The sequence below is a fragment of the Salmo salar genome, chromosome 03 (assembly GCF_965601325.2).
Source record: "Salmo salar chromosome 03, fSalSal1, whole genome shotgun sequence".
In the NCBI taxonomy this organism is placed as follows: domain Eukaryota; kingdom Metazoa; phylum Chordata; class Actinopteri; order Salmoniformes; family Salmonidae; genus Salmo; species Salmo salar.
Genome location: NC_138293.1, coordinates 86,219,664 through 86,245,124, shown reverse-complemented (window position 1 = coordinate 86,245,124; position 25,461 = coordinate 86,219,664). Strand labels below are relative to the sequence as shown.

Below are 25,461 nucleotides of genomic sequence, written 5' to 3'. Positions count from 1 at the left end.
TGTCCCACGGGTGGTTAGTACCATTTTAGAATATAATGTCAACAGTAATACTGTTTCCAACTCAGGCCACAATAGGGGTATCTGGAGAAAGATAATAGAAGCTATTATTTCACTTGAATGAAAACAATGGGAAAGGAAAAATAAAGTGGATGAAATTACGTTTACCTATTGCCAAACAGGACTGATGAAGGACTGCATGGCAAGCCTGGTGTTAGGTAGGTTGATATCATGGTACGGTGGACTGCAGCCACTGTGATTAGTGACACATTACTACCATCTGAGTACTCAAAAGCTAATGGTTTAAATCAATAATCACTTCTGGGCCCTCGCAAAGCTCACCTCCGGCACCTTGACTTAACCTACTCCCCTCATGGGTGCAGATACTGTACAGGGGACCTGCTTACTGCAAAAACAGGCAATGTTATGAATTTGTCACTGACATTTCCACAGCGCAATGACAGCCCGCACTGAGCCTGATTGGCTGACTATCCATTGTTGGTCGAAGCACTTTCTACCTAGCATGAGGATTAAAAGGGCAGCTTTCCGTAAAAATGAGCAATCTTTCCGGTGCAACAATGGGACAATTCGTAGTACAACGTATTTCTCATCCCTGGATTGAGGTCATGCTGTCCGACCCTAGTGCAGCTAGCTGTAAGCAAACAGGTCTGGTCTGCTGGCAAGACATGATTGGTGCAATTTAAACAGCCATCCACTAGAGAGCAGTATTTTCATACAGTGAAAGCGCCGAATTGTGGATCTTCTTCAAACTCGAATATCTTTGTTCCAAGTTTGGCCCTTGAACTTTGAACCTACTGCGACTTTGATGGGGTACATGTGAAAACGCCGTGCTTCTCCACGGTCTTATTGTGTACTGTACTGTAAATAATCGGATAAACCCGGGTATAAGCAATGGTGAGTTATTTTTGTATTTTGAAACGCTATGAATTTCTATGTCATGATGAGGGAAGCTGTGAAGGAGAAACGCTGCTTGCTTCTCTTGCCTTAGCCCGCACCCCTTGCCAATCTTGGCTGTCTAATTTAGTTTATGCAACCGTAATGTATCCTTGATATGTCTTCTACCTTTGTAGCTAACGTTAGGAAGCTGGCTCATATTGTTGCTTTAATAAGCGAGCTAACTACACTGAATACATATAAACGCAACATGTAAAGTGTTGGTCCCATGTTTCATGAGTTGAAATAAAAGATCCCAGAAATGTTCCATATGCACAAAAAACGTATCTGTGTTGTGCGCAAATTTTTTACTATCCTGTCAGTGAGCATTTCTCCTTTGCCAAGGTAATCCATCCACCTGACCAGTGTTGCATGCATATCAATAAGCTGATTAAACAGCATGTTCAATGTACAGGTGCACCTTGTGCTGGGGACAATAAATGGCCACTCTAAAATGTACAGTTTTGTCATAACGCAATGCCACAGATGTTTGAGGGAACATACATTTGGCATGCTGACTGCAGGAATGTCCACCAGAGCTGTTGCCAGAGAATTGCCACCTCCAACGTCATTTTAGAGAATTTGGCAGTATGTCCAACCAGCCTCACAACCGCAGAACACGTGTATGGCATTGTGTGGGCGAGCGGTTTGCTGATGTCATCGTTGTGAACAGAGTGCCCCATGGTGGCGGTGGGGTTATGGTATGGGCAGACATAAGCTACAGACAACGAATACTATTGCAATTTAAATGCACCGAGATATCGTGACAAAATCCTGAGGACCATTGTCGTGTCTTTCACCTCATGTTTTAGCATGACAATCCTCGGCCCCATGTCGCAAGGATCTGGAAGCTGAAACTGTGCCAGTTCTTCTATGGCCTGCATACTCACCAGACATGTCACCCATTGAGCATGTTTGGGATGCTCTGGCTCGACGTGTACGACAGCGTGTTCCAGTTCCCGCCAATATCCAGAACCCTTGCACAGCCATTGAAGAGGAGTTGGACAACATGCGCTGCATGGTGGTCACATCAGATACTGACTGGTTTTCTGATCCACGCCCCTACTTTTTTTAAGGTGTCTGTGACCGACAGTCATGTGTAATCCATAGATTAGTGCCTAATGAATTTATTTCAACTGACTGATTTCCTTAAAGGAACTGTAACTGAGTAAAATTGTAGAAATGATTGCATGTTGCGTTTTTATGTTTTTGTTCAGTGTAGTCACTGTGTGTGCATCAAACCTGCTCTTCCTTTGCCCGCTCTGTCTGATCTGAAATACTTTCGTAACAGTATGCCTATGGCTGGTTCACAATGTTGACTGTCAACACAATGTTGACTGTCAACACAATCTTGCTTGAAACTAACCAGGTCTAATGTGAGCTGAGGGGGAGAAGTGGGTTTTTACATTGAGGTTGCCATTCATTCATTCATTATGAGCTGTAATCTGTCGCAATACTAAGCCTTCTTGAGCCAAACCAGACTGTTGCATTCTGTTGACATAAAGTGTAACTAACAATCTGTCTGTTGTCTCTGTGTAGGCTAAATATCTTGCGCAGATCATTGTCATGGGGGCGCAGGTGGTAGGACGGGCGTTTGCACGTGCATTGCGGCAAGAATATGCAGGTATGTTCCTCACTCAACAATGCTTTTGTATGATATTTCAATGTAAAATGGACTGTGAAAACATGTCTCATTTAGGGAAATTAAGCCTGTCTTTCTGTTTCTCTACCTGTCTCTCTTTCTCTCTCTGTTGAGAGAGAAACAAACTCTGTTGCATAAATTGTCCTTACCTGAGAAGGTGACCAACCCTGTCTCTTCTGTCTCTGTCTGCAGCCAGTCAAGCTGCAGCGGAGGCCAGGGGCCGTGCCGGCCAGCAGTCAGCAGCAGCCTCTAGTCTCAATGGGATGACCTTACAGGAGGCCCAGCAGATCCTCAATATCGCCACGCTCACCCCTGAGGAGCTCCAGAAGGTACACACACTTTAAAGTACATTGAAGACAACACCCAGAGAACACAGGCCCTGTCCCTGTCCCTGTCCCTGCCCCCTTCCCCTAGGAACTTCACCACACGCAGATGATTGGATGGGTATAAACAATGTACCGGTACCTCCATCTTGTCCCTTAACAGGCTAGGAGGAGATGTTGTTAATCCCTATCCAGTCATATTTACACAAGTGTGTATGGGGTAGGGCGTGGGCTAGGGGGTTTTCTGGACAGGGCCACACTCACAAATTTAGAAGACAGGAAGTTCCTTCATGTGGCCTACATACAAGACAGACAAGTGTGTGTATGGTTGTAAATGTATTTCCATATCAGGCCATTGGTGGGGCCAACCTGTTCATGACTGACCTGCTGTACTTTGTCAACAGAACTATGAACACCTTTTTAAAGTCAACGACAAGGTAGTGGGCGGCTCCTTCTATCTACAGTCCAAGGTGAGGTCATTGTTTCATTTGCAGTATGGCTCCATCTCTGTGAGAGACAGTGCTTACTAGGTGAGGTCATTGTTTCATTTCCAGTATGGCTCCATCTCTGTGAGAGACAGTGCTTACTAGGTGAGGTCATTGTTTCGTTTCCAGTATGGCTCCATCTCTGTGAGAGACAGTGCTTACTAGGTGAGGTCATTGTTTCGTTTCCAGTATGGCTCCATCTCTGTGAGAGACAGTGCTTACTAGTGTCAGAGAGGCTTGAAACCAGGTGACTCAACAAGCAATTGCTTCCTTCTTGTGACGATGAAGACTCAGACCACCTCCTTGAGGTATTCATTGGGCGTAATGGCAAGTTGAGTCTCTTGGGTTTCATACCTGTTTGGTGCTTGTACAGAGCCTTGCACAGAGCTGTCCTGGTGATAATTGAAATTAGGCTGGTGACAGCGCACATTCCTAGACCTGTAGTCACTATCATGCCTTATATTAGGACACCACATGCCAGATCCAGTGGTAGTCTAAATGAATATTTACAATGTCAATGTGTCATTATGATAACAGAACAGTAGACAAATAGGATTTGCCATGTATGGAGGTGTACTGCTAAGGATGTTGATCAATTAATTGTGTGTGTGTCCTGTCTGCTTGTGTGTGTGTCCTGTCTGCTTGTGTGTGTGTCCTGTCTGCTTGTGTGTGTGTCCGTCCGCTTGTGTGTGTGTCCGTCCGCTTGTGTGTGTGTCCTGTCTGCTTGTGTGTGTGTCCGTCCGCTTGTGTGTGTGTCCGTCCGCTTGTGTGTGTGTCCGTGTGTCCCGTCTGCTTGTGTGTGTGTCCGTTCATCTGTGTATTTGAAGGTGGTGAGAGCGAAGGAGCGTCTAGATGAGGAGCTTTCTATTCAGACACAGGACAGTCAACCCAAACCCCCACCAGAGCAGAAGACCAGTCAACCCAAACCCCCACCAGAGCAGAAGACCAGTCAACCCAAACCCCCACCAGAGCAGAAGACCAGTCAACCCAAACCCCCACCAGAGCAGAAGACCAGTCAACCCAAACCCCCACCAGAACAGAAGACCAGTCAACCCAAACCCCCACCAGAGCAGAAGACCAGTCAACCCAAACCCCCACCAGAGCAGAAGACCAGTCAACCCAAACCCCCACCAGAGCAGAAGACCAGTCAACCCAAACCCCCACCAGAGCAGAAGACCAGTCAACCCAAACCCCCACCAGAGCAGAAGACCAGTCAACCCAAACCCCCACCAGAGCAGAAGACCAGTCAACCCAAACCCCCACCAGAGCAGAAGACCAGTCAACCCAAACCCCCACCAGAGCAGAAGACCAGTCAACCCAAACCCCCACCAGAGCAGAAGCAACAGACTCCAGAAACATGAACTGTCTCCTTCCCTACCCCACCCACTGTAAATTACACCCCACCCACTGTAAATTACACCCCACCCACTGTAAATTACTCCCTCAATAAAAGCCTTCTCCTTTTCTCAACCCATGTCTCTGTGTGTATGTCTCTGTGTGTATGTCTCTGTGCGAGATCAGGGTCGTGTTCATTATGCACCAAACGAAAGAAACCGGACTGAATCGGGGAGGTTCTATACCTGGAATTGGCCAATAAGAAACACTCATTTTAATTTTCCACATTGTGCTCTAATGAACACAACCTGTGCATTAGACCTGGGTCATAAACATTAGTATTTGAAATTGCAACAAATGGTCATTCATGTTGTCACATCTACATCACAATGCTGCCACTGTGTGGTTGGTTCCAGTAGTGTAAGCCTCCATAATGGAATCATTTAGCAGTTTTTGTTACTAGGAGTAGAGAGCCATCCTGTGTAACAAAAAAACGGTTACCTCCAAATATAATGCAAAATAAACTAGTGTTATGTATTACAATAATTATAATAAATTGTTATATTAGCAACTGTTGCTACATGGGTTGAGAGAGACAAGTAGAGGTAGCCATTAGCAACTTCAGACTTTTGAGATGCACCCCAAAAATACCCAGCCGTTGATTCATTCAGGAAGCTTGTTAACCAAATTAGGTTAACATTTAGGTACCCATATTAGGAGATTGGCTGATATGTGTTTCTGTGATGCTCCAATCACATTCCAGTAGAGGAGACACTGCTTATTGAGACTATTGACCTCACCTGTCTTCAATCAAGCAAACTGATTGATTTGCTATATAAGATACCTGGGGTGTAATCATTAGTTCCAAATGGATTTAAAACAAAACGGTCACTCCAAACGGAAAACATTTCCCAACAAAAACGAGTTTCTATTGGAAAAATGCAGTTGGTCCCTCCCTATTTCACTTCATTTGGTTCTGTTTGAGTCCTAGTGAACACACCCCTGCTTAAGTTCATTTCTATGGTGCGTTCCTAGTTGATATTGGTCAAATGTATACTAGTCCTTGTTTTGACTAGGGTTATTGTACAAATGTTCCATCGCAAGAATGAATCACTTTTCTCCCAGGTAACATGGTATTTCCCGCCAAAACCGGAAGTGTAATTCAAAAGCATATAAATAGGCCAATGTCTGGCTTTGATTAGTGATTTGATCGAAAATGCAAGACCGATGCTACATGAGCCTGATGAGCCATACATTAAATACATTTTATGAGCCCAACATTAAAGACATTTTATCAATCAATCAAATGTATTTATAAGGCCCTTACATCAGCTGATGTCACAAAGTGCTGTACAGAAACCCAGCCTAAAACCCCAAACAGCAAACAATGCAGGTGTAGAAGCACGGTGGCTAGGAAAAACTCCCTAGAAAGGCCAGAACCTAGGAAGAAACCTAGAGAGGAACCAGGCTATGAGGGGTGGCCAGTCCTCTTCTGGTTGTGCCGGTTGGAGATTATAACAGAACATGGCCAAGATGTTCAAATGTTCATTGATGACCAGCAGGGTCAGATAATAATAATCACAGTGGTTGTAGAGGATGCAACAGGTCAGCACCTCAGGAGTAAATGTCAGTTGGCTTTTCATAGCCGATCATTCAGAGTATCTCTACCACTCCTGCTGTTTCTATAGAGTTAAAAACAGCAGGTCTGGGACAGGTAGCACGTCCGGTGAACAGGTCAGGGTTCCATAGCCGCAGGCAGAACAGTTGAAACTGGAGCAGCAGCACAGCCAGGTGGACTGGGGACAGCAAGGAGTCATCAGGCCAGGTAGTCCTGAGGCATGGTCATTTTATGAGCCCAACATTAAAGACATTTTATGAGCCCAAGCCCAAAAAAGACCAAATGATTGTGCCATTATCCAATACATATATGATAGGCTCAGTGTTGACCCGTCATTCAGGATTCCCCACCTGTTTTGATCACCACCTGTTTACATATCAGTTTGCAAACAATATAATATATTTTTTTTTAATCATTGAGTTAATAAAGCTGCATACAAATATGAGCTGTGTTCAATTACCCATACTAACAATGTGTATACTACATACTTAATGAGTATGAATTCATTTTAGTATACTGTAAGTGTAAACAAACGGTATTCTTTCAGTTGAGCAAGTTGATGCTGTTTCTATGCAACATCTTGCTAGAATAACAAATTACTAGCTAGACATTTTATGACTTCGGGTGTGTTCATAAATTCAATCTGAATTATGCACCTCCTTCAAATCATGATAATAAAGTTGGGAGAGAAAATGCAATTCTGGTGCAGCACATGCGGCCTACAAAGTTACATGTGTAGGCTAGCGAATTTGATTTTAATTTTGAAATATAAAAATGTCTATAATTGGTATGCTGACTCATATATACATTTCATAATATTTCCCAGAATGTTATTTCCTACCTCCTCTTTCTCTCTCTCTATTGTTGCTTCATTCCTTCCTCGCTTTCAACAGTTAAATTAAATACGTTTAGTTGTCCGCATCTTCATCATTCTAATGACATGTTTGCATAATATAGGACTAGAATTAGATGCAGACGGCTTTTAATTCTCTTCAGGAAGATTGAATGGTTATGGGTCTGAATAAATAACTGCTATAGACTACCGCCATCACACGTTCGCTCTTCTTTCAAACTCCCCGTGAGTTCTATTGGCTGCTTTATTTAACATTCAGCAAACAAGAGCTTGCACCCCTCTTCAAATAGTTTATTGGTATAAGAAACGCAACAACAACAAAAAGTCCAGCAAGCTATTCTAGTCTAGCTTTTCCTACATGAGAGTCCAAGAGCTAAGCAGCGTTTCTTAAAGGAGAGAGGCCAGCGGACCACAGGTGCGTGCGTATTGCGCAAGAGACAGAGGCTATACATTTGAAGTTATTATGCATAACTCATCATTCATTACATAAATATAACGCAAATACTGCATTGAATATACTACCTGAAAGAGGTAGGCTAGGACATCTATATCTATGCCTATATTATCTATTTGGATGCAATTTGAATGGAATTGAGAAAGACTGCAAGAGAGCGCTCGCGTGTGCGCTGATTTAAAGCAACGATGTTCAAGTGATAGGCTGTTTTAAAACTCTGCAGCTACAATTAAAACATATATATCTTTACAATAAAAAGAATCAGGTGACCTCCGAAAGCCATTCGGTCCTTATATTACTTCATCATAGGATATGCTGCAGCAAATGTAGGCCTACCTGTCACCAGAACAAAAGTTACCATGATGGGATGATAGGTCTACATGGTGAACTGCACTCCATAGTGAGGTGGGCTGCCTGTCCATAGATTGATGACTGAGCTTTGAAGACTGATCATGCAGCAAGCAGCGAGAAGGCCGTAGAGAAGCCATATTTAGACATCGCATATAATTTAACAATTCCATTTCACGTCATGCTGTTCATATAAATAATTTATTATAATTTACCGTTTTCTCAGTTATTTATCCCTGGAAAATGGAGTGGTTTTGGGCGGTAAATCTCGGTATCCGGGTTCCCGACATTCAACCCTAGTTTTGACCCTCGCTTGTCTGGGAAATATTCCATAAAAAGTGAGTCCTTGCTGATGTTGTGATGTCATCCTAACCCCGGTCAATGTTGCCACTGATGTGTTCAAGGATCTGTCATTGTCAAAGCCAACTACGTCATTCCATGCATCAGAGGACTCTACAACCATCTGAGGGTGTGTGTGTCCCAATTCTCCAAACTTTCCCCATAATGGTGTAAATGTTGGCTTACATTGATCCACAACTGAGTATAGAGGCAAGCTTGACAAAAGCCTAAAGAAATCCATTGACAAGTGCCTGAGCAGAACTCATCAGACAGAAGAAGCTGTACCCAGGAGGAGCGATGGAAGAGGAAGCTCCACTCAGTGTTTTTCTATTTTATTTGATGGTTTAATGAAAGTCAATGAACTAAGAGTGTTAACCAAAATCTGTCCTCAGGACCCCAAGAGCTGCATGTTTAGTTTTTATTCCATTGCACTACACAGCTGATTCAAATAATACAAGCTTGATGATGTGTTGATTATTTGAATCAGCTGTGTAGTGCTATGGGGGGGGCACGACCGAGTTTGGGAAATGCTTGTTGACCAGACCTGTTGACCAGACCCAGTTGCTCTTGCATTGGTTTCTATGGGAGACACACCCAGTTAATTCGACCAGAACAAAAGCGTCTGCTAAATGACGTAAATGTAAATGTAAACGGCCTGAGTGGACTATCTTCATTTATCCACTAACAAAGAGATTTTGGAGTACCCATAGTGATGGATAGAGGGTGCACTGGCCACAAGACCAGAGATTGTAGTTCCTCATCAACCCACATCTGAGATCTGCTGCTGATCCCAATGGCTGATTCTCTGTAATTCCGGAAGACACACAGCAGTTCCTGTCTAACACTGAGCAGAATTGCTGCCTAGTACCTACATGTTCAAGCATCCTTTTCAGTTGTGGAGCACCTCTTCAGCATTGGAGGGCATGTCATCAGAGGCAACAACTCCTCACTTTTAAACAGCCAGTTATAAACTTGAGTTGTTATGGAATCATTTTTAACACTTACAATTTAGATACAATTTAGATGTGATTCAAAAACAATATAAGGTGTGGTGTGTGTGATGCAGCACTCCAGATGTAGTAACTGAAAAATGACAAATAAATTGTATCAAATACGACTTTATTAAACATTTTCTTTCCATTGACATTATCGTAATAAAATTCCTCTAAAACAGAAGCACACAGATATGTTGTACCAATTGGAGACTTTTACAACTCTAAAATTAAGCATGTTCAAGAACCTCGAGAACACGATGCCAGGAAAAAATATATATTCATATATATATATTTCATTTTTCATATACTTTTATATCTTCTATATTTTCACTTGTAATAAAAGGCACTTGGAATATGTTTTAAAATACTGACATTTAAAATATCTCAAAAAATGTGCAAAAAATAACTTGGATACGGGCCTCTTGTGGCCTTAGTCTTGAATTAACCCTTTGCGCACTGCTGTGGCACTTCAGTCAATGAATGGCATCCCTTGTAAGTGGCACTAATATTGCTAGCTATCACAATTTAGTGCCCCAAATGTTCCTGTGATAAGCACATACTGTGACTCTGGTTATAGCTTAATTATTCATTGGCGTCAATTAGCTTTTTGTTTTTAACCCTTTCAGGAAAAAGTACCGCTTCTTTTCAACTATGACAGATAGGGTTTAATTCTAAAAAAGAAAACATAAATCCAACATAAAAGTTATTGCTATTGGTCCTCAAAACCAGCAAATTACAGAACCATATCAACCCACTGAGAATGAATTGACTTACACATTTTACATTTTCAACTGTTGGCAATTGGCATATCCCCTATAATATAAACACTCCTGGAGAAGACAAAGGTGCAGAACATTACATGACAGAGTGTGCCCAAAGGGTTAATGATTCAAACAGCTTATTTTTATATTGAAATATGTGGAACCTGGAATTGGATCCGTGTCAATTTCAGCTTTCTCCACCCAGCAGCCTAGAACTCTAGCCTGGTACCAGATCTGTTTGTGCTGTCTTGCCAACTCCTATTGTCATTGTCATGAATTCGCCAGTCTGAACAAACAGGTCTGGGACCACGCTACCAGAACACTCCTCTCTCTCTCTCTGGCCTCAATGAGCAAGAGAGACAGAGGAGGAGAGAGAGATGAAGGGATGAATGGACAGAGGGGATTGGACTGGGGAGAACAGTCATGTCTGAGGATTCCACTGTTGCCAGGGAAACCTAGCCTACTTAACACCTGTTACTGGTGACATCATCTGACTCTGAAATCACACTGGAGGTCGGTCCAGTGACATGGAGGTGGTTTGCTCCGACCATGCCTGCCTGGAGGGAGATAGAAATACTGGCCACCAAAGAGGAGGCTAGAGAGTGTGTCCATGTGTGGAGCACTCTCCGTGTGTGTGATCACAGTGATTAAGAGTGGCCGAGGCAGAAATAGAAATATGCAGTGAATCTGCACAGCACAAATCCTCCCTTGGCTTGTCAGAGATAGCACTGCAGCCTCCAGCGCAGCATGACTTATTTTGACCCGCTCCTTAAAAACCCCAAACATATTTAGCCAGAGAGGATTATACTGGATATCTGGGTTTGTTTACTGTGTGTGTGAGGGCGCGCATGCATGTTTTAGTGTTTTACCCTGTCTGTCTGTCTGCATGCATGCCTGTTTGTGTGTGTGCCTGTTTGTCTGTGTGTGTGCCTGTTTGTGTGTGTGCCTGTTTGTCTGTGTGTGTGCCTGTTTGTGTGTGTGCCTGTTTGTCTGTGTGTGTGCCTGTTTGTCTGTGTGTGTGCCTGTTTGTGTGAGTGCCTGTTTGTCTGTGTGTGTGCCTGTTTGTGTGTGTGCCTGTTTGTCTGTGTGTGTGCCTGTTTGTGTGTGTGCCTGTTTGTCTGTGTGCCTGTTTGTGCGTGTGCCTGTTTGTGTGTGTGCCTGTTTGTGTTTGTGTGTGCCTGTTTGTGTGTGTGTTTGTCTGTGTGTGTGACTGTTTGTCTGTGTGTGTGCCTGTTTGTGTGTGTGCCTATTTGTGCGTGTGCCTGTTTGTGCGTGCGCCTGTTTGTGTGTGTGTATGCCTGTTTGTGTGTGTGTGTGCCTGTTTGTGTTTTTTACTCTAACCCTCCTCTGGTGAAAAGCTTTGTGGCGACAGCTGACCGGCTAGAGAGGGAGAGTTCAGCCTTTTGGCTTTAATTTATATACAAAAAACAGAGAGCAGACAGAGTTCAGTGACCTAGTTTCCCTGCTGGCTGGCAGCATGAGGCAGGGAGAGGAGTGAGAGAGAAACGGGGTGGGCACTGACTTCAGAGACGAGAGGCCCTGGTGAGGGTGGGATGGGCTCTCTCTACCCTGTTCATTCATTTCTCCATTCACCCCCCCCCCCCCCCCACCATTTTAGATGTTCAGATTGTAATTCGTTCAGTTGATGTTGTCATGGGGATCCCTTCCTCTAAACCTAGGTCTGGTAAACCCTTCGTCTAGCCTAGCCCTAGGTCTGGTAAACCCTTCGTCTAGCCTAGCCCTAGGTCTGGTAAACCCTTTGTCTAGTTTAGCCCTAGGTCTGGTAAACCCTTCGTCTAGCCTAGCCCTAGGTCTGGTAAACCCTTCGTCTAGTTTAGCCCTAGGTCTGGTAAACCCTTCGTCTAGCCTAGCCCTAGGTCTGGTAAACCCTTCGTCTAGCCTAGCCCTAGGTCTGGTAAACCCTTCGTCTAGCCTAACCCTAGGTCTGGTAAACCCTTCGTCTAGCCTAGCCCTAGGTCTGGTAAACCCTTCGTCTAGCCTAGCCCTAGGTCTGGTAAACCCTTCGTCTAGTCTAGCCCTAGGTCTGGTAAACCCTTCGTCTAGCCTAGCCCTAGGTCTGGTAAACCCTTCGTCTAGTCTAGCCCTAGGTCTGGTAAACCCTTCATCTAGCCTAGCCCTAGGTCTGGTAAACCCTTCATCTAGCCTAGCCCTAGGTCTGGTAAACCCTTCATCTAGCCTAGCCCTAGGTCTGGTAAACCCTTCGTCTAGTCTAGCCCTAGGTCTGGTAAACCCTTCATCTAGCCTAGCCATAGGTCTGGTAAACCCTTTGTCTAGCCTAGCCCTAGGTCTGGTAAACTCTTCGTCTAGCCTAGCCCTAGGTCTGTTAAACCCTTCGTCTAGCCTAGCCCTAGGTCTGGTAAACCCTTCGTCTAGCCTAGCCCTAGGTCTGGTAAACCCTTTGTCTAGCCTAGCCCTAGGTCTGGTAAACCCTTTGTCTAGCCTAGCCCTAGGTCTGGTAAACCCAATCCCTAACAGATGCCCTCTATGTTTGCAATCAGAAGTTCAGAACCCATCCTCACCTCTGGATGGTGCTGTGTAAATTGGACACTGATTGATGTGCCCAGTCTGTGTAGCTATGGACCTTTATACCACCACAACCACTCCATCTACTGGACCACATGGTCACTTTGACAGCACCATGGACATAATGTATGGGTCTGGAGGTAAACCCTACCAATAGATGAACTCAGAGAATGTGTGGGTCTGGAGATAAACCCTGCCAATAGATGAACTCAGAGAGTGTGTGGGTCTGGAGGTAAACCCTGTCAATAGATGAACTCAGAGAGTGTGTGGGTCTGGAGATAAACCCTGTCAATAGATGAACTCAGAGAGTGTGTGGGTCTGGAGGTAAACCCTGCCAATAGATGAACTCAGAGAGTGTGTGGGTCTGGAGGTAAACCCTGTCAATAGATTAACTCAGAGAGTGTGTGGGTCTGGAGATAAACCCTGCCAATAGATTAACTCAGAGAGTGTGTGGGTCTGGAGGTAAACCCTGCCAATAGATGAACTCAGAGAGTGTGTGGGTCTGGAGGTAAACCCTGCCAATAGATGAACTCTGAGAGTGTGTGGGTCTGGAGGTAAACCCTGCCAATAGATGAACTCAGAGAGTGTGTGGGTCTGGAGGTAAACCCTGCCAATAGATGAACTCAGAGAGTGTGTGGGTCTGGAGGTAAACCCTGCCAATTGATGAACTCAGAGAGTGTGTGGGTCTGGAGGTAAACCCTGTCAATAGATTAACTCAGAGAGTGTGTGGGTCTGGAGATAAACCCTGTCAATAGATGAACTCAGAGAGTGTGTGGGTCTGGAGGTAAACCCTGCCAATAGATGAACTCTGAGAGTGTGTGGGTCTGGAGGTAAACCCTGCCAATAGATGAACTCAGAGAGTGTGTGGGTCTGGAGGTAAACCCTGTCAATAGATGAACTCAGAGAGTGTGTGGGTCTGGAGGTAAACCCTGTCAATAGATGAACTCAGAGAGTGTGTGGGTCTGGAGGTAAACCCTGCCAATAGATGAACAGAGAGTGTGTGGGTCTGGATGTAAACCCTGCCAATAGATGAACAGAGAGTGTGTGGGTCTGGAGGTAAACCCTGCCAATAGATGAACAGAGAGTGTGTGGGTCTGGAGGTAAACCCTGCCAATAGATGAACAGAGAGTGTGTGGGTCTGGAGGTAAACCCTGCCAATAGATGAACAGAGAGTGTGTACTCTCTCTACAGAGTGAGGATCTGTACAGGACCTATTCTATAACTGTGTGATTGTCAGTGAGGATTATATCTTCTTATTATTATTATAAATTGGCCATCCCCTGACCCCACTCACCTGGGTCGTGTTCATTAGGCACCAAACGGACTGAAAAAGGAAGGGACTATCTGGATTTGTCCAGTGCTCAGAAACACTACTTTTCCATTGCAAAACATGTTTTTATGTTTTCTGTTGCATGTCCTAATGAACACAACCCTGTTCAGGACAGGAAGGACCATCATCCCTACAGCCCCTCCATATCCTGGGCCAGCCCAGGGAGAAAGCTGAGTTACAGAGCAGCCATTACAAGAAATAGAAAACAAAGCAACTTCAACATCAGAAAATGTCTCGTCTGAACATCGATGACAAAAGAACAAACAAATGACTAACAAAAACAACCAGAACTGTGATTATTCTCAAAACAATGGACATACCGTCATGGAAAATAAAGTATGGACATACCGTCATGGAAAATAAAGTATGGACATACCGTCATGGAAAATAAAGTATGGACATACCGTCATGGAAAATAAAGTATGGACATACCGTCATGGAAAATAAAGTATGGACATACCGTCATGGAAAATAAAGTATGGACATACCGTCATGGAAAATAAAGTATGGACATACCGTCATGGAAAATAAAGTATGGACATACCGTCATGGAAAATAAAGTATGGACATACCGTCATGGAAAATAAAGTATGGACATACCGTCATGGAAAATAAAGTATGGACATACCGTCATGGAAAATAAAGTATGGACATACCGTCATGGAAAATAAAGTATGGACATACCGTCATGGAAAATAAAGTATGGACATACCGTCATGGAAAATAAAGTATGGACATACCGTCATGGAAAATAAAGTATGGACATACCGTCATGGAAAATAAAGTATGGACATACAGTCATGGAAAATAAAGTATGGACATACCGTCATGGAAAATAAAGTATGGACATACCGTCATGGAAAATAAAGTATGGACATACCGTCATGGAAAATAAAGTATGGACATACCGTCATGGAAAATGGAAATGTAAGACCTTTAAAGAAAGATGGAGAGAGAGAGAGTGAGTAGAGGTGGAGGGGTATTTGGCTCTTCAGGGGAATGTTTCTTGTGTTGAGATGCTCCTCTCACCTGTCCTCCTCTTCTCCTCTCACCTCCGCTCCTATACCCACATAACATGGTTCACTCAACATTCTACATACATCATATCTCTGCGACGCCAGCTTGTGGAAGGACCCCAGAGTCCACAGAGAAAGGTGGCCGTTTCAAGCCTGAGCGTAAATGAAGGGAAAACCAAGGTAGTGAAGATGGAAAGAGAAAGACAAAATGTTTCCAGAGAGCCACAAGTACAAGTTGGCAGTTCCATGTTTTGTAAAACGTTACAAAGACATTGGTGTGTATGGTATAAGTGCATGTTGAATGCAATCGAACCACACGGATTCCTACATAAGTAAATTGTTCTAAAAGTCTGTGAATTAACCCCACTTCCTTGGAAAAGTGAAGTGACGCAGTTTCTAGTGTGGCTGTGGTTCTCTGACCAGCCCAGCTGTACGCAGCAGTAAAGCGTGATTCACACCACAGGGCCAAACCATGCCTACCTGGCCTGGTTACGCCATGATGCTGGAACCATGCTCAACAGAACAATGTGGAAAGGAAATCCGAGCCAGCACGGTACGGTTTGAGTCAGCCCTATAGTGTCAACCAGCCAGTCATGTGTCACACACCCTGTGCTTCAGGATACACAGCTCCAACTCCACAAGGACTCAGGACTCTTCACTGGACAGCCACCTGTTTTACACAGCTGGTTTTAATGAAAGGTCATTTCAAACACTGTTCCACAACACAGTGTGTTACTTAAACAGTGGACCTTTCATACTCAGTACTTCACTCACTGTGTCATTTACAAGTAGAGTTGTTGTGGACAATAATACATTGGACTGGGAGGCTGACTGGCCAGAGTAATTCACCTGTCCACCAGGGGGTACATAACAACACCTGTGCCATAGACGTTACCGTGAAGAAGAGGAAGAATATTGGTCATTTGCTGGGTGATATAACACCGTTTGTCTGCCTTCTAAGACTTCAGTTGCTCTGCGTCCTTACACAGCCCCTAGTGTGCAACGACAAGCCCGTCACATATCATTGTGGAAAGGGCTGGTCCACGATGGTCACCCTCCCCGAATCGGGAAAAGATTGTCAAAAATAGTCATCAAAGTGCTCCCGTTTCGGTTATGTTTGAGGAGAGTTGTTGAGAGCTTAGCAGCAGTTGTGAGGTTTACATCACTATAGCCTGGGTTGATCTACTGACTCAAAGGGGTTTGGTGCTCCTTGGTTGGATGTCATTCTGAGTGACATACACATCATCGAATAATGCATGTGCTCCTGTGGATGGCACTCTGATTGACATCCAATAGCACCGCCCTACTGTTTAAAGTAAGGAGATGCAGTCAATAACCCGCATTCAATTAATCCGTAATCCCCTTCTAAATCAGTTTGACTTCACTTCCGATAAAACAGAAAGTTTGTCCAATTGTGTTCCCAGCACTTGATAGGAAGTAGTTTCTGTAACCTTTAAAGCAGCGGAATGGGGACGTACTGTGTGTTGCTAGCCTAGCAGTGAGCGCCTCCTACTGTTTCATTTGTGTGTCTACCTCACTGCTAGGCCACAGAGCACACTGTCAACATGAACATTATCAATACATACACATGAGGTGGCGCTTGAGCAAGGACACAGAGCATTAGAAGACTGTTGTTTCAATGGAGCCCGTCCAGAAACAAAGGAAACGTAAGTAAGTGAGAAAAGCCAGAGAATGTGGTGAAGAGGTGAGGAGGGCCACTGTTGCATTTTTTTCAAGCCTTATGAAATAATACAAAATAATACATGATTGAAATATATGAGTTGTTGATGGTCCCAAAATGTGCTAGATAAATGCAAAGATAGCAGTGCCAGATACCTCAGTTTACGTTTCTCTAATCAATTATATATTTTTTTGTCCGAGTCAATTTTACAAACTGAGGTGTGGACTTTGTTGTTAAGTTTAAGTTGCCTGAAAGTAGACTTTCTTTCTTTTCACCTGTCAATTTTTTTCTACATTTTTCTACGTTTTCTCAGCCCCCCTTGAGCTCCTCTGGAATGTGTGTGTGTGTGAGTGTGTGTGTGTGTGTGTGTTAGTTGACCACAGCTGGCTTGAGCACAACCGTGCCGGAGGGGATGAACACCCAGGACAGGGGGTCGTGGGAGGCCCCCGTGGAGAGGTTCAGCACCCCCCCACGATGAAGCTTGTCCTTCCCCTCCTCCCCCCCAATTTTCCCCTTGTGGTGACACCCGTGGTGGTGGGCCCTGCGCTCCGAGGCGGACGACCCCATGGATCCTCCTAGGGACACGGGCCCCAGCCCCAGGGCTGAGGAGGGGAAGGCCGGGGAGAGCCCCAGGGACGACTTGGTGGCCAGGCTCAGAGGAGAACCATTGAAGGACAGGATGGAGGTGGTGCAAGGGGAGCTGGGGCACCCCCCCAGCATGCTCAGGTCCAGGGGCCGGGGGGTGAGGGGGGATAGAGGGATGGAGCCCGCCAGGCCCTGCAGAGCGTGGCCCCCCAGGAGAGCGGCAGCGGCACTGGGGATGATGATATGGGCCCCACTGAGGTAGCTCAGCTCAGACTCCCCCAGCTTCCCCCCTCCTCCACCCATCCCCACCCCCAGGGGACCCACCTTGAGCAGGGAGCTCAGCCCACCGAGAGAGGCTTGCTCCTGGGCTACAGAGTGGCCGTGGGCCTTGATGTGCTTACGGAGGGAGCTAGGGTCTGTGTAGCGCTTCAGGCAGCCGGCCATTTTGCAGTAGTAGGGCTTGTCCACGTAGTGGGTGCGTGTGTGCTTGAAGCGGTCGCTGGAGTTGGAGTAGCGCTTGCTGCAGCCCTCGTATGGACACATGTAGGGCTTCTCACCTGAGGAGAAAAGACATTCAGGTAAGTTATTCAATAAACTTCATTCGTTATTTTAGCGTTAGAGATTGCATGAAGGAAGGAATGTTTTCAAGTGTATACAGCATTAAAAAAAACTGTGTGACTTTACAGTGAGGGATCTTTTCAGTCTTTTGTACTGATCTGTCTGTCTGTCTGTCTGTCTGTCTGTCTGTCTGTCTGTCTGTCTGTCTGTCTGTCTGTCTGTCTGTCTGTCTGTCTGTGTGTGTGTGTGTGTGTGTGTGTGTGTGTGTGCTGAGTGTCTGTCTGTGTGTCTGACTGTCTGTGTGTCTGTCTGTGTGTCTGTGTGTCTGAGTGTCTGTGTGTCTGTCTGTGTCTGAGTGTCTGTGTGTCTGAGTGTCTGTCTGTCTGTGTGTCATTGTGTCTGTGTGTCTGAGCGTCTGTGCGTCTGAGCGTCTGTGTGTCTGAGTGTCTGAGTGTCTGTGTGTCTGAGTGTCTGTGTGTCTGAGTGTCTGTGTGTCTGAGTGTCTGAGTGTCTGTGTGTCTGTGTGTCTGAGTGTCTGTGTGTCTGAGTGTCTGTGTGTCTGAGTGTGTGTGTGTCTGTGTGTATGAGTGTCTGTGTGTCTGAGTGTCTGAGTGTCTGTGTGTCTGAGTGTCTGTGTGTCTGAGTGTCTGTGTGTCTGAGTGTCTGAGTGTCTGTGTGTCTGTGTGTCTGAGTGTCTGTGTGTCTGAGTGTCTGTGTGTCTGTGTGTCTGTGTGTCTGAGTGTCTGAGTGTCTGAGTGTCTGTGTGTCTGAGTGTCTGAGTGTCTGTGTGTCTGAGTGTCTGAGTGTCTGAGTGTCTGAGTGTCTATCCAACCTGTGTGTCTGAGTGTCTGAGTGTCTCTGTGTCTGTGTGTCTGTGTGTCTGAGTGTCTGTGTGTCTGAGTGTCTGTGTGTCTGAGTGTCTGAGTGTCTGTGTGTCTGAGTGTGTGTGTGTCTGTGTGTATGAGTGTCTGTGTGTCTGAGTGTCTGAGTGTCTGTGTGTCTGAGTGTCTGTGTGTCTGAGTGTCTGTGTGTCTGAGTGTCTGAGTGTCTGTGTGTCTGAGTGTCTGTGTGTCTGTGTGTCTGTGTGTCTGAGTGTCTGAGTGTCTGTGTGTCTGAGTATCTGAGTGTCTGTGTGTCTGAGTGTGTGTGTCTGTGTGTCTGAGTGTCTGTGTGTCTGAGTGTCTGTGTGTCTGAGTGTCTGAGTGTGTGTGTCTGAGTGTCTGAGTGTCTGTGTGTCTGAGTGTCTGTGTGTCTGAGTGTCTGAGTGTCTGAGTGTCTGTGTGTCTGAGTGTCTGAGTGTCTGAGTGTCTGAGTGTCTGGTGTCGGTGTGTCTGAGTGTCTGTGTGTGTCTGTGTGTCTATCCAACCTGTGTGTCTGAGTGTCTGTGTGTCTGAGTGTCTGTGTGTCTGTGTGTCTATCCAACCTGTGTGTCTGTGTGTCTGTGTGTCTGAATGTGTGTGTCTGTGTGTCTGAGTGTCTGAGTGTCTGTGTGTCTGAGTGTCTGAGTGTCTGAGTGTCTGTGTGTCTGAGTGTCTGTGTGTCTGAGTGTCTGAGAGTCTGAGTGTCTGAGTGTCTGTGTGTCTGAGTGTCTGAGTGTCTGTGTGTCTGTGTGTCTGTGTGTCTGAGTGTCTGAGGGTCTGTGTGTGTCTGTGTGTCTATCCAACCTGTGTGTCTGAGTGTCTGAGTGTCTGAGTGTCTCTGTGTCTGAGTGTCTGAGTGTCTGTGTGTCTGTGTGTCTGTGTGTCTGAGTGTCTGAGTGTCTGAGTGTCTGCGTGTCTATCCAACCTGTGTGTCTGAGTGTCTGAGTGTCTCTGTGTCTGAGTGTGTGTCTGTGTGTCTGAGTGTCTGAGTGTCTGTGTGTCTAAGTGTTTGAGTGTCTGTGTGTCTGAGTGTGTGTGTGTCTGTGTGTATGAGTGTCTGTGTGTCTGAGTGTCTGTGTGTCTGAGTGTCTGTGTGTCTGAGTGTCTGAGTGTCTGTGTGTCTGAGTGTCTGTGTGTCTGAGTGTCTGTGTGTCTGAGTGTCTGTGTGTCTGTGTGTCTGAGTGTCTGAGTGTCTGTGTGTCTGTGTGTCTGAGTGTCTGTGTGTCTGAGTGTCTGAGTGTCTGTGTGTCTGTGTGTCTGAGTGTCTGTGTGTCTGAGTGTCTGAGTGTCTGTGTGTCTGAGTGTCTGTGTGTCTGAGTGTCTGAGTGTCTGTGTGTCTGAATGTCTATCCAACCTGTGTGTCTGTGTGTGTCTGGATGTCTATCCAACCTGTGTGTCTGTGTGTGTCTGAGTGTGTGTGTCTGAGTGTCTGAGTGTCTGAGTGTCTATCCAACCTGTGTGTCTGAGTGTCTGAGTGTCTCTGTGTCTGAGTGTGTGTGTCTGTGTGTCTGAGTGTCTGTGTGTCTGAGTGTCTGTGTGTCTAAGTGTCTGAGTGTCTGTGTGTCTGAGTGTGTGTGTGTCTGTGTGTATGAGTGTCTGTGTGTCTGAATGTCTGAGTGTCTGTGTGTCTGAGTGTCTGTGTGTCTGAGTGTCTGTGTGTCTGAGTGTCTGAGTGTCTGTGTGTCTGAGTGTCTGTGTGTCTGTGTGTCTGAGTGTCTGTGTGTGTGATGTGTGTCTGAGTGTCTGTGTGTCTGAGTGTCTGTGTGTCTGAGTGTCTGAGTGTCTATGTGTCTGAGTGTCTGTGTGTCTGAGTGTCTGAGTGTCTGTGTGTCTGAGTGTCTGAGTGTCTGTGTGTCTGAGTGTCTGTGTGTCTGAGTGTCTGAGTGTCTGTGTGTCTGTGTGTCTGAGTGTCTGTGTGTCTGAGTGTCTGTGTGTCTGTGTGTCTGAGTGTCTGAGTGTCTGTGTGTCTGAATGTCTATCCAACCTGTGTGTCTGTGTGTGTCTGAATGTCTATCCAACCTGTGTGTCTGTGTGTGTCTGAGTGTCTGAGTGTCTGAGTGTCTGAGTGTCTATCCAACCTGTGCGTCTGAGTGTCTGACTGTGTGTGTCTGTGTGTCTGAGTGTCTGTGTGTCTGAGTGTCTGTGTGTCTAAGTGTCTGAGTGTCTGTGTGTCTGAGTGTGTGTGTGTCTGTGTGTATGAGAGTCTGTGTGTCTGAGTGTCTGTGTGTCTGAGTGTCTGTGTGTCTGAGTGTCTGTGTGTCTGTGTGTCTGAGTGTCTGAGTGTCTGTGTGTCTGAGTGTCTGTGTGTCTGTGTGTCTGAGTGTCTGAGAGTCTGTGTGTGTCTGTGTGTCTGAGTGTCTGAGTGTCTGTGTGTCTGAGTGTGTGTGTCTGTGTGTCTGTGTGTCTGAGTGTCTGTGTGTCTGAGTGTCTGAGTGTCTGTGTGTCTGAGTGTCTGTGTATCTGAGTGTCTGAGTGTCTGTGTGTCTGAGTGTCTGTGTGTCTGAGTGTCTGTGTGTCTGAGTGTCTGAGTGTCTGTGTGTCTGAGTGTCTGTGTGTGTCTGTGTGTCTATCCAACCTGTGTGTCTGAGTGTCTGTGTGTCTGAGTGTCTGTGTGTCTATCCAACCCGTGTGTCTGTGTGTCTGACTGTGTGTGTCTGTGTGTCTGAGTGTCTGTGTGTCTGAGTGTCTGTGTGTCTGAGTGTCTGAGTGTCTGTGTGTCTGAGTGTCTGTGTGTCTGAGTGTCTGTGTGTCTAAGTGTCTGAGTGTCTGTGTGTCTGAGTGTGTGTGTGTCTGTGTGTATGAGTGTCTGTGTGTCTGAATGTCTGAGTGTCTGTGTGTCTGAGTGTCTGTGTGTCTGAGTGTCTGTGTGTCTGAGTGTCTGAGTGTCTGTGTGTCTGAGTGTCTGTGTGTCTGTGTGTCTGAGTGTCTGAGTGTCTGTGTGTGTATGTGTGTCTGAGTGTCTGTGTGTCTGAGTGTCTGTGTGTCTGAGTGTCTGATGTGTCTGAGTGTCTGTGTGTCTGAGTGTCTGAGTGTCTGTGTGTCTGAGTGTCTGAGTGTCTGTGTGTCTGAGTGTCTGTGTGTCTGAGTGTCTGAGTGTCTGTGTGTCTGTGTGTCTGAGTGTCTGTGTGTCTGAGTGTCTGTGTGTCTGTGTGTCTGAGTGTCTGAGTGTCTGTGTGTCTGAATGTCTATCCAACCTGTGTGTCTGTGTGTGTCTGAATGTCTATCCAACCTGTGTGTCTGTGTGTGTCTGAGTGTCTGAGTGTCTGAGTGTCTATCCAACCTGTGCGTCTGAGTGTCTGACTGTGTGTGTCTGTGTGTCTGAGTGTCTGTGTGTCTGAGTGTCTGTGTGTCTAAGTGTCTGAGTGTCTGTGTGTCTGAGTGTGTGTGTGTCTGTGTGTATGAGAGTCTGTGTGTCTGAGTGTCTGTGTGTCTGAGTGTCTGTGTGTCTGAGTGTCTGTGTGTCTGTGTGTCTGAGTGTCTGAGTGTCTGTGTGTCTGAGTGTCTGTGTGTCTGTGTGTCTGAGTGTCTGAGAGTCTGTGTGTGTCTGTGTGTCTGAGTGTCTGTGTGTCTGTGTGTCTGATGTGTCTGTGTGTCTGTGTGTCTGAGTGTCTGTGTGTCTGAGTGTCTGAGTGTCTGTGTGTCTGTGTATCTGAGTGTCTGAGTGTCTGTGTGTCTGAGTGTCTGTGTGTCTGAGTGTCTGTGTGTCTGAGTGTCTGAGTGTCTGAGTGTCTGTGTGTCTGAGTGTCTGTGTGTGTCTGTGTGTCTATCCAACCTGTGTGTCTGAGTGTCTGTGTGTCTGAGTGTCTGTGTGTCTATCCAACCCGTGTGTCTGTGTGTCTGACTGTGTGTGTCTGTGTGTCTGAGTGTCTGTGTGTCTGAGTGTCTGTGTGTCTGAGTGTCTGAGTGTCTGTGTGTCTGAGTGTCTGTGTGTCTGAGTGTCTGTGTGTCTGAGTGTCTGAGTGTCTGTGTGTCTGTGTGTCTGAGTGTCTGTGTGTGTCTGTGTGTCTATCCAACCTGTGTGTCTGAGTGTCTGTGTATCTGAGTGTCTGTGTATCTGAGTGTCTGAGTGTCTGTGTGTCTGAGTGTCTGTGTGTCTGTGTGTCTGAGTGTCTATCCAACCTGTGTGTCTGAGTGTCTGTGTGTCTGAGTGTCTGAGTGTCTGTGTGTCTGAGTGTCTGTGTGTCTGAGTGTCTGTGTGTCTGAGTGTCTGAGTGTCTGTGTGTCTGAGTGTCTATCCAACCTGTGTGTCTGAGTGTCTGTGTGTCTATCCAACCTGTGTGTCTGTGTGTCTGAGTGTCTGTGTGTCTATCCAACCTGTGTGTCTGTGTGTCTGAGTGTCTGTGTGTCTATCCAACCTGTGTGTCTGAGTGTCTGTGTGTCTATCCAACCGGTGTGTCTGTGTGTCTGAGTGTCTGTGTGTCTATCCAACCTGTGTGTCTGAGTGTCTGTGTGTCTATCCAACCTGTGTGTCTGTGTGTCTGAGTGTCTGAGTGTCTGAGTGTCTGTGTGTCTGTGTGTCTGAGTGTCTGTGTGTCTGAGTGTCTGTGTGTCTGTGTGTCTGAGTGTCTGAGTGTCTGAGTGTCTGTGTGTCTATCCAACCTGTGTGTCTGTGTGTCTGAGTGTCTGAGTGTCTGTGTGTCTGAGTGTCTGAGTGTCTGTGTGTCTGAGTGTCTGTGTGTCTGAGTGTCTGAGTGTCTGTGTGTCTGAGTGTCTGAGTGTCTGAGTGTCTGTGTGTCTGAGTGTCTGAGTGTCTGAGTGTCTGAGTGTCTGTGTGTCTGAGTGTCTGAGTGTCTGTGTGTCTGTGTGTCTGTGTGTCTGAGTGTCTGAGGGTCTGTGTGTGTCTGTGTGTCTATCCAACCTGTGTGTCTGAGTGTCTGAGTGTCTGAGTGTCTCTGTGTCTGAGTGTCTGAGTGTCTGTGTGTCTGTGTGTCTGTGTGTCTGAGTGTCTGAGTGTCTGAGTGTCTGCGTGTCTATCCAACCTGTGTGTCTGAGTGTCTGAGTGTCTGCTGTGTCTGTGTGTCTGAGTGTCTGAGTGTCTGTGTGTCTAAGTGTTTGAGTGTCTGTGTGTCTGAGTGTGTGTGTGTCTGTGTGTATGAGTGTCTGTGTGTCTGAGTGTCTGTGTGTCTGAGTGTCTGAGTGTCTGTGTGTCTGAGTGTCTGTGTGTCTGAGTGTCTGTGTGTCTGAGTGTCTGAGTGTCTGTGTGTCTGTGTGTCTGAGTGTCTGAGTGTCTGTGTGTCTGAGTGTCTGAGTGTCTGTGTGTCTGAGTGTCTGAGTGTCTGTGTGTCTGAGTGTCTGTGTGTCTGAGTGTCTGAGTGTCTGTGTGTCTGTGTGTCTGAGTGTCTGTGTGTCTGAGTGTCTGAGTGTCTGTGTGTCTGAGTGTCTGAGTGTCTGTGTGTCTGAATGTCTATCCAACCTGTGTGTCTGTGTGTGTCTGGATGTCTATCCAACCTGTGTGTCTGTGTGTGTCTGAGTGTGTGTGTCTGAGTGTCTGAGTGTCTATCCAACCTGTGTGTCTGAGTGTCTGAGTGTCTCTGTGTCTGAGTGTGTGTGTCTATGTGTCTGAGTGTCTGTGTGTCTGAGTGTCTGTGTGTCTAAGTGTCTGAGTGTCTGTGTGTCTGAGTGTGTGTGTGTCTGTGTGTATGAGTGTCTGTGTGTCTGAATGTCTGAGTGTCTGTGTGTCTGAGTGTCTGTGTGTCTGAGTGTCTGTGTGTCTGAGTGTCTGAGTGTCTGTGTGTCTGAGTGTCTGTGTGTCTGTGTGTCTGAGTGTCTGTGTGTGTATGTGTGTCTGAGTGTCTGTGTGTCTGAGTGTCTGTAGTGTCTGATGTGTCTGAGTGTCTGTGTGTCTGAGTGTCTGAGTGTCTGTGTGTCTGAGTGTCTGAGTGTCTGTGTGTCTGAGTGTCTGTGTGTCTGAGTGTCTGAGTGTCTGTGTGTCTGTGTGTCTGAGTGTCTGTGTGTCTGAGTGTCTGAGTGTCTGTGTGTCTGTGTGTCTGAGTGTCTGTGTGTCTGAATGTCTATCCAACCTGTGTGTCTGTGTGTGTCTGAATGTCTATCCAACCTGTGTGTCTGTGTGTGTCTGAGTGTCTGAGTGTCTGAGTGTCTATCCAACCTGTGCGTCTGAGTGTCTGAGTGTCTCTGTGTCTGAGTGTGTGTGTCTGTGTGTCTGAGTGTCTGTGTGTCTGAGTGTCTGTGTGTCTAAGTGTCTGAGTGTCTGTGTGTCTGAGTGTGTGTGTGTCTGTGTGTATGAGAGTCTGTGTGTCTGAGTGTCTGTGTGTCTGAGTGTCTGAGTGTCTGTGTGTCTGTGTGTCTGAGTGTCTGAGTGTCTGAGTGTCTGTGTGTCGGTGTGTCTGAGTATCTGAGTGTCTGTGTGTCTGAGTGTGTGTGTCTGTGTGTCTGAGTGTCTGTGTGTCTGAGTGTCTGTGTGTCTGAGTGTCTGAGTGTGTGTGTCTGAGTGTCTGTGTGTCTGAGTGTCTGTGTGTCTGAGTGTCTGAGTGTCTGAGTGTCTGTGTGTCTGAGTGTCTGAGTGTCTGTGTGTCGGTGTGTCTGAGTGTCTGTGTGTGTCTGTGTGTCTATCCAACCTGTGTGTCTGAGTGTCTGTGTGTCTGAGTGTCTGTGTGTCTGTGTGTCTATCCAACCTGTGTGTCTGTGTGTCTGTGTGTCTGAATGTGTGTGTCTGTGTGTCTGAGTGTCTGAGTGTCTGTGTGTCTGAGTGTCTGAGTGTCTGAGTGTCTGTGTGTCTGAGTGTCTGAGTGTCTGTGTGTCTGAGTGTCTGAGTGTCTGAGTGTC

At 46.2% G+C, this 25,461-nt stretch overlaps 2 protein-coding genes and 1 long non-coding RNA gene across 3 annotated transcripts in view; 1 reads left to right on the top strand and 2 right to left on the bottom strand.

Annotated features, from left to right (window-relative positions):
* The first annotated feature begins 775 nt into the window (after positions 1–775).
* Positions 776–4,871, top strand: LOC145850507 (uncharacterized). The gene is made up of 5 exons (XM_082972854.1): positions 776–912; positions 2,491–2,575; positions 2,786–2,922; positions 3,321–3,386; positions 4,229–4,871. Exons 1-5 carry the CDS (start codon positions 910–912, stop codon positions 4,760–4,762), a joined length of 825 nt encoding a protein of 274 aa, XP_082828980.1. The 5' UTR covers positions 776–909; the 3' UTR covers positions 4,763–4,871.
* Positions 4,872–9,450: 4,579 nt separating this feature from the next.
* LOC123741732 (zinc finger protein GLIS2) overlaps positions 9,451–25,461 on the bottom strand; it is a 121,919-nt gene continuing 105,908 nt past the window's right edge. The window contains exon 7 of the mRNA XM_082972852.1: positions 9,451–17,817. Within this exon, the coding sequence (XP_082828978.1) occupies positions 17,045–17,817 (773 nt within the window). The 3' untranslated portion in view covers positions 9,451–17,044. The remainder of the gene's footprint in view (positions 17,818–25,461) is intronic.
* LOC145877416 (uncharacterized) lies at positions 22,884–24,484 on the bottom strand. The gene is made up of 2 exons (XR_014391710.1): positions 23,278–24,484; positions 22,884–22,918 (listed from the first exon to the last, which is right to left on the bottom strand). It is a non-coding gene; the product is annotated as an uncharacterized LOC145877416 (long non-coding RNA).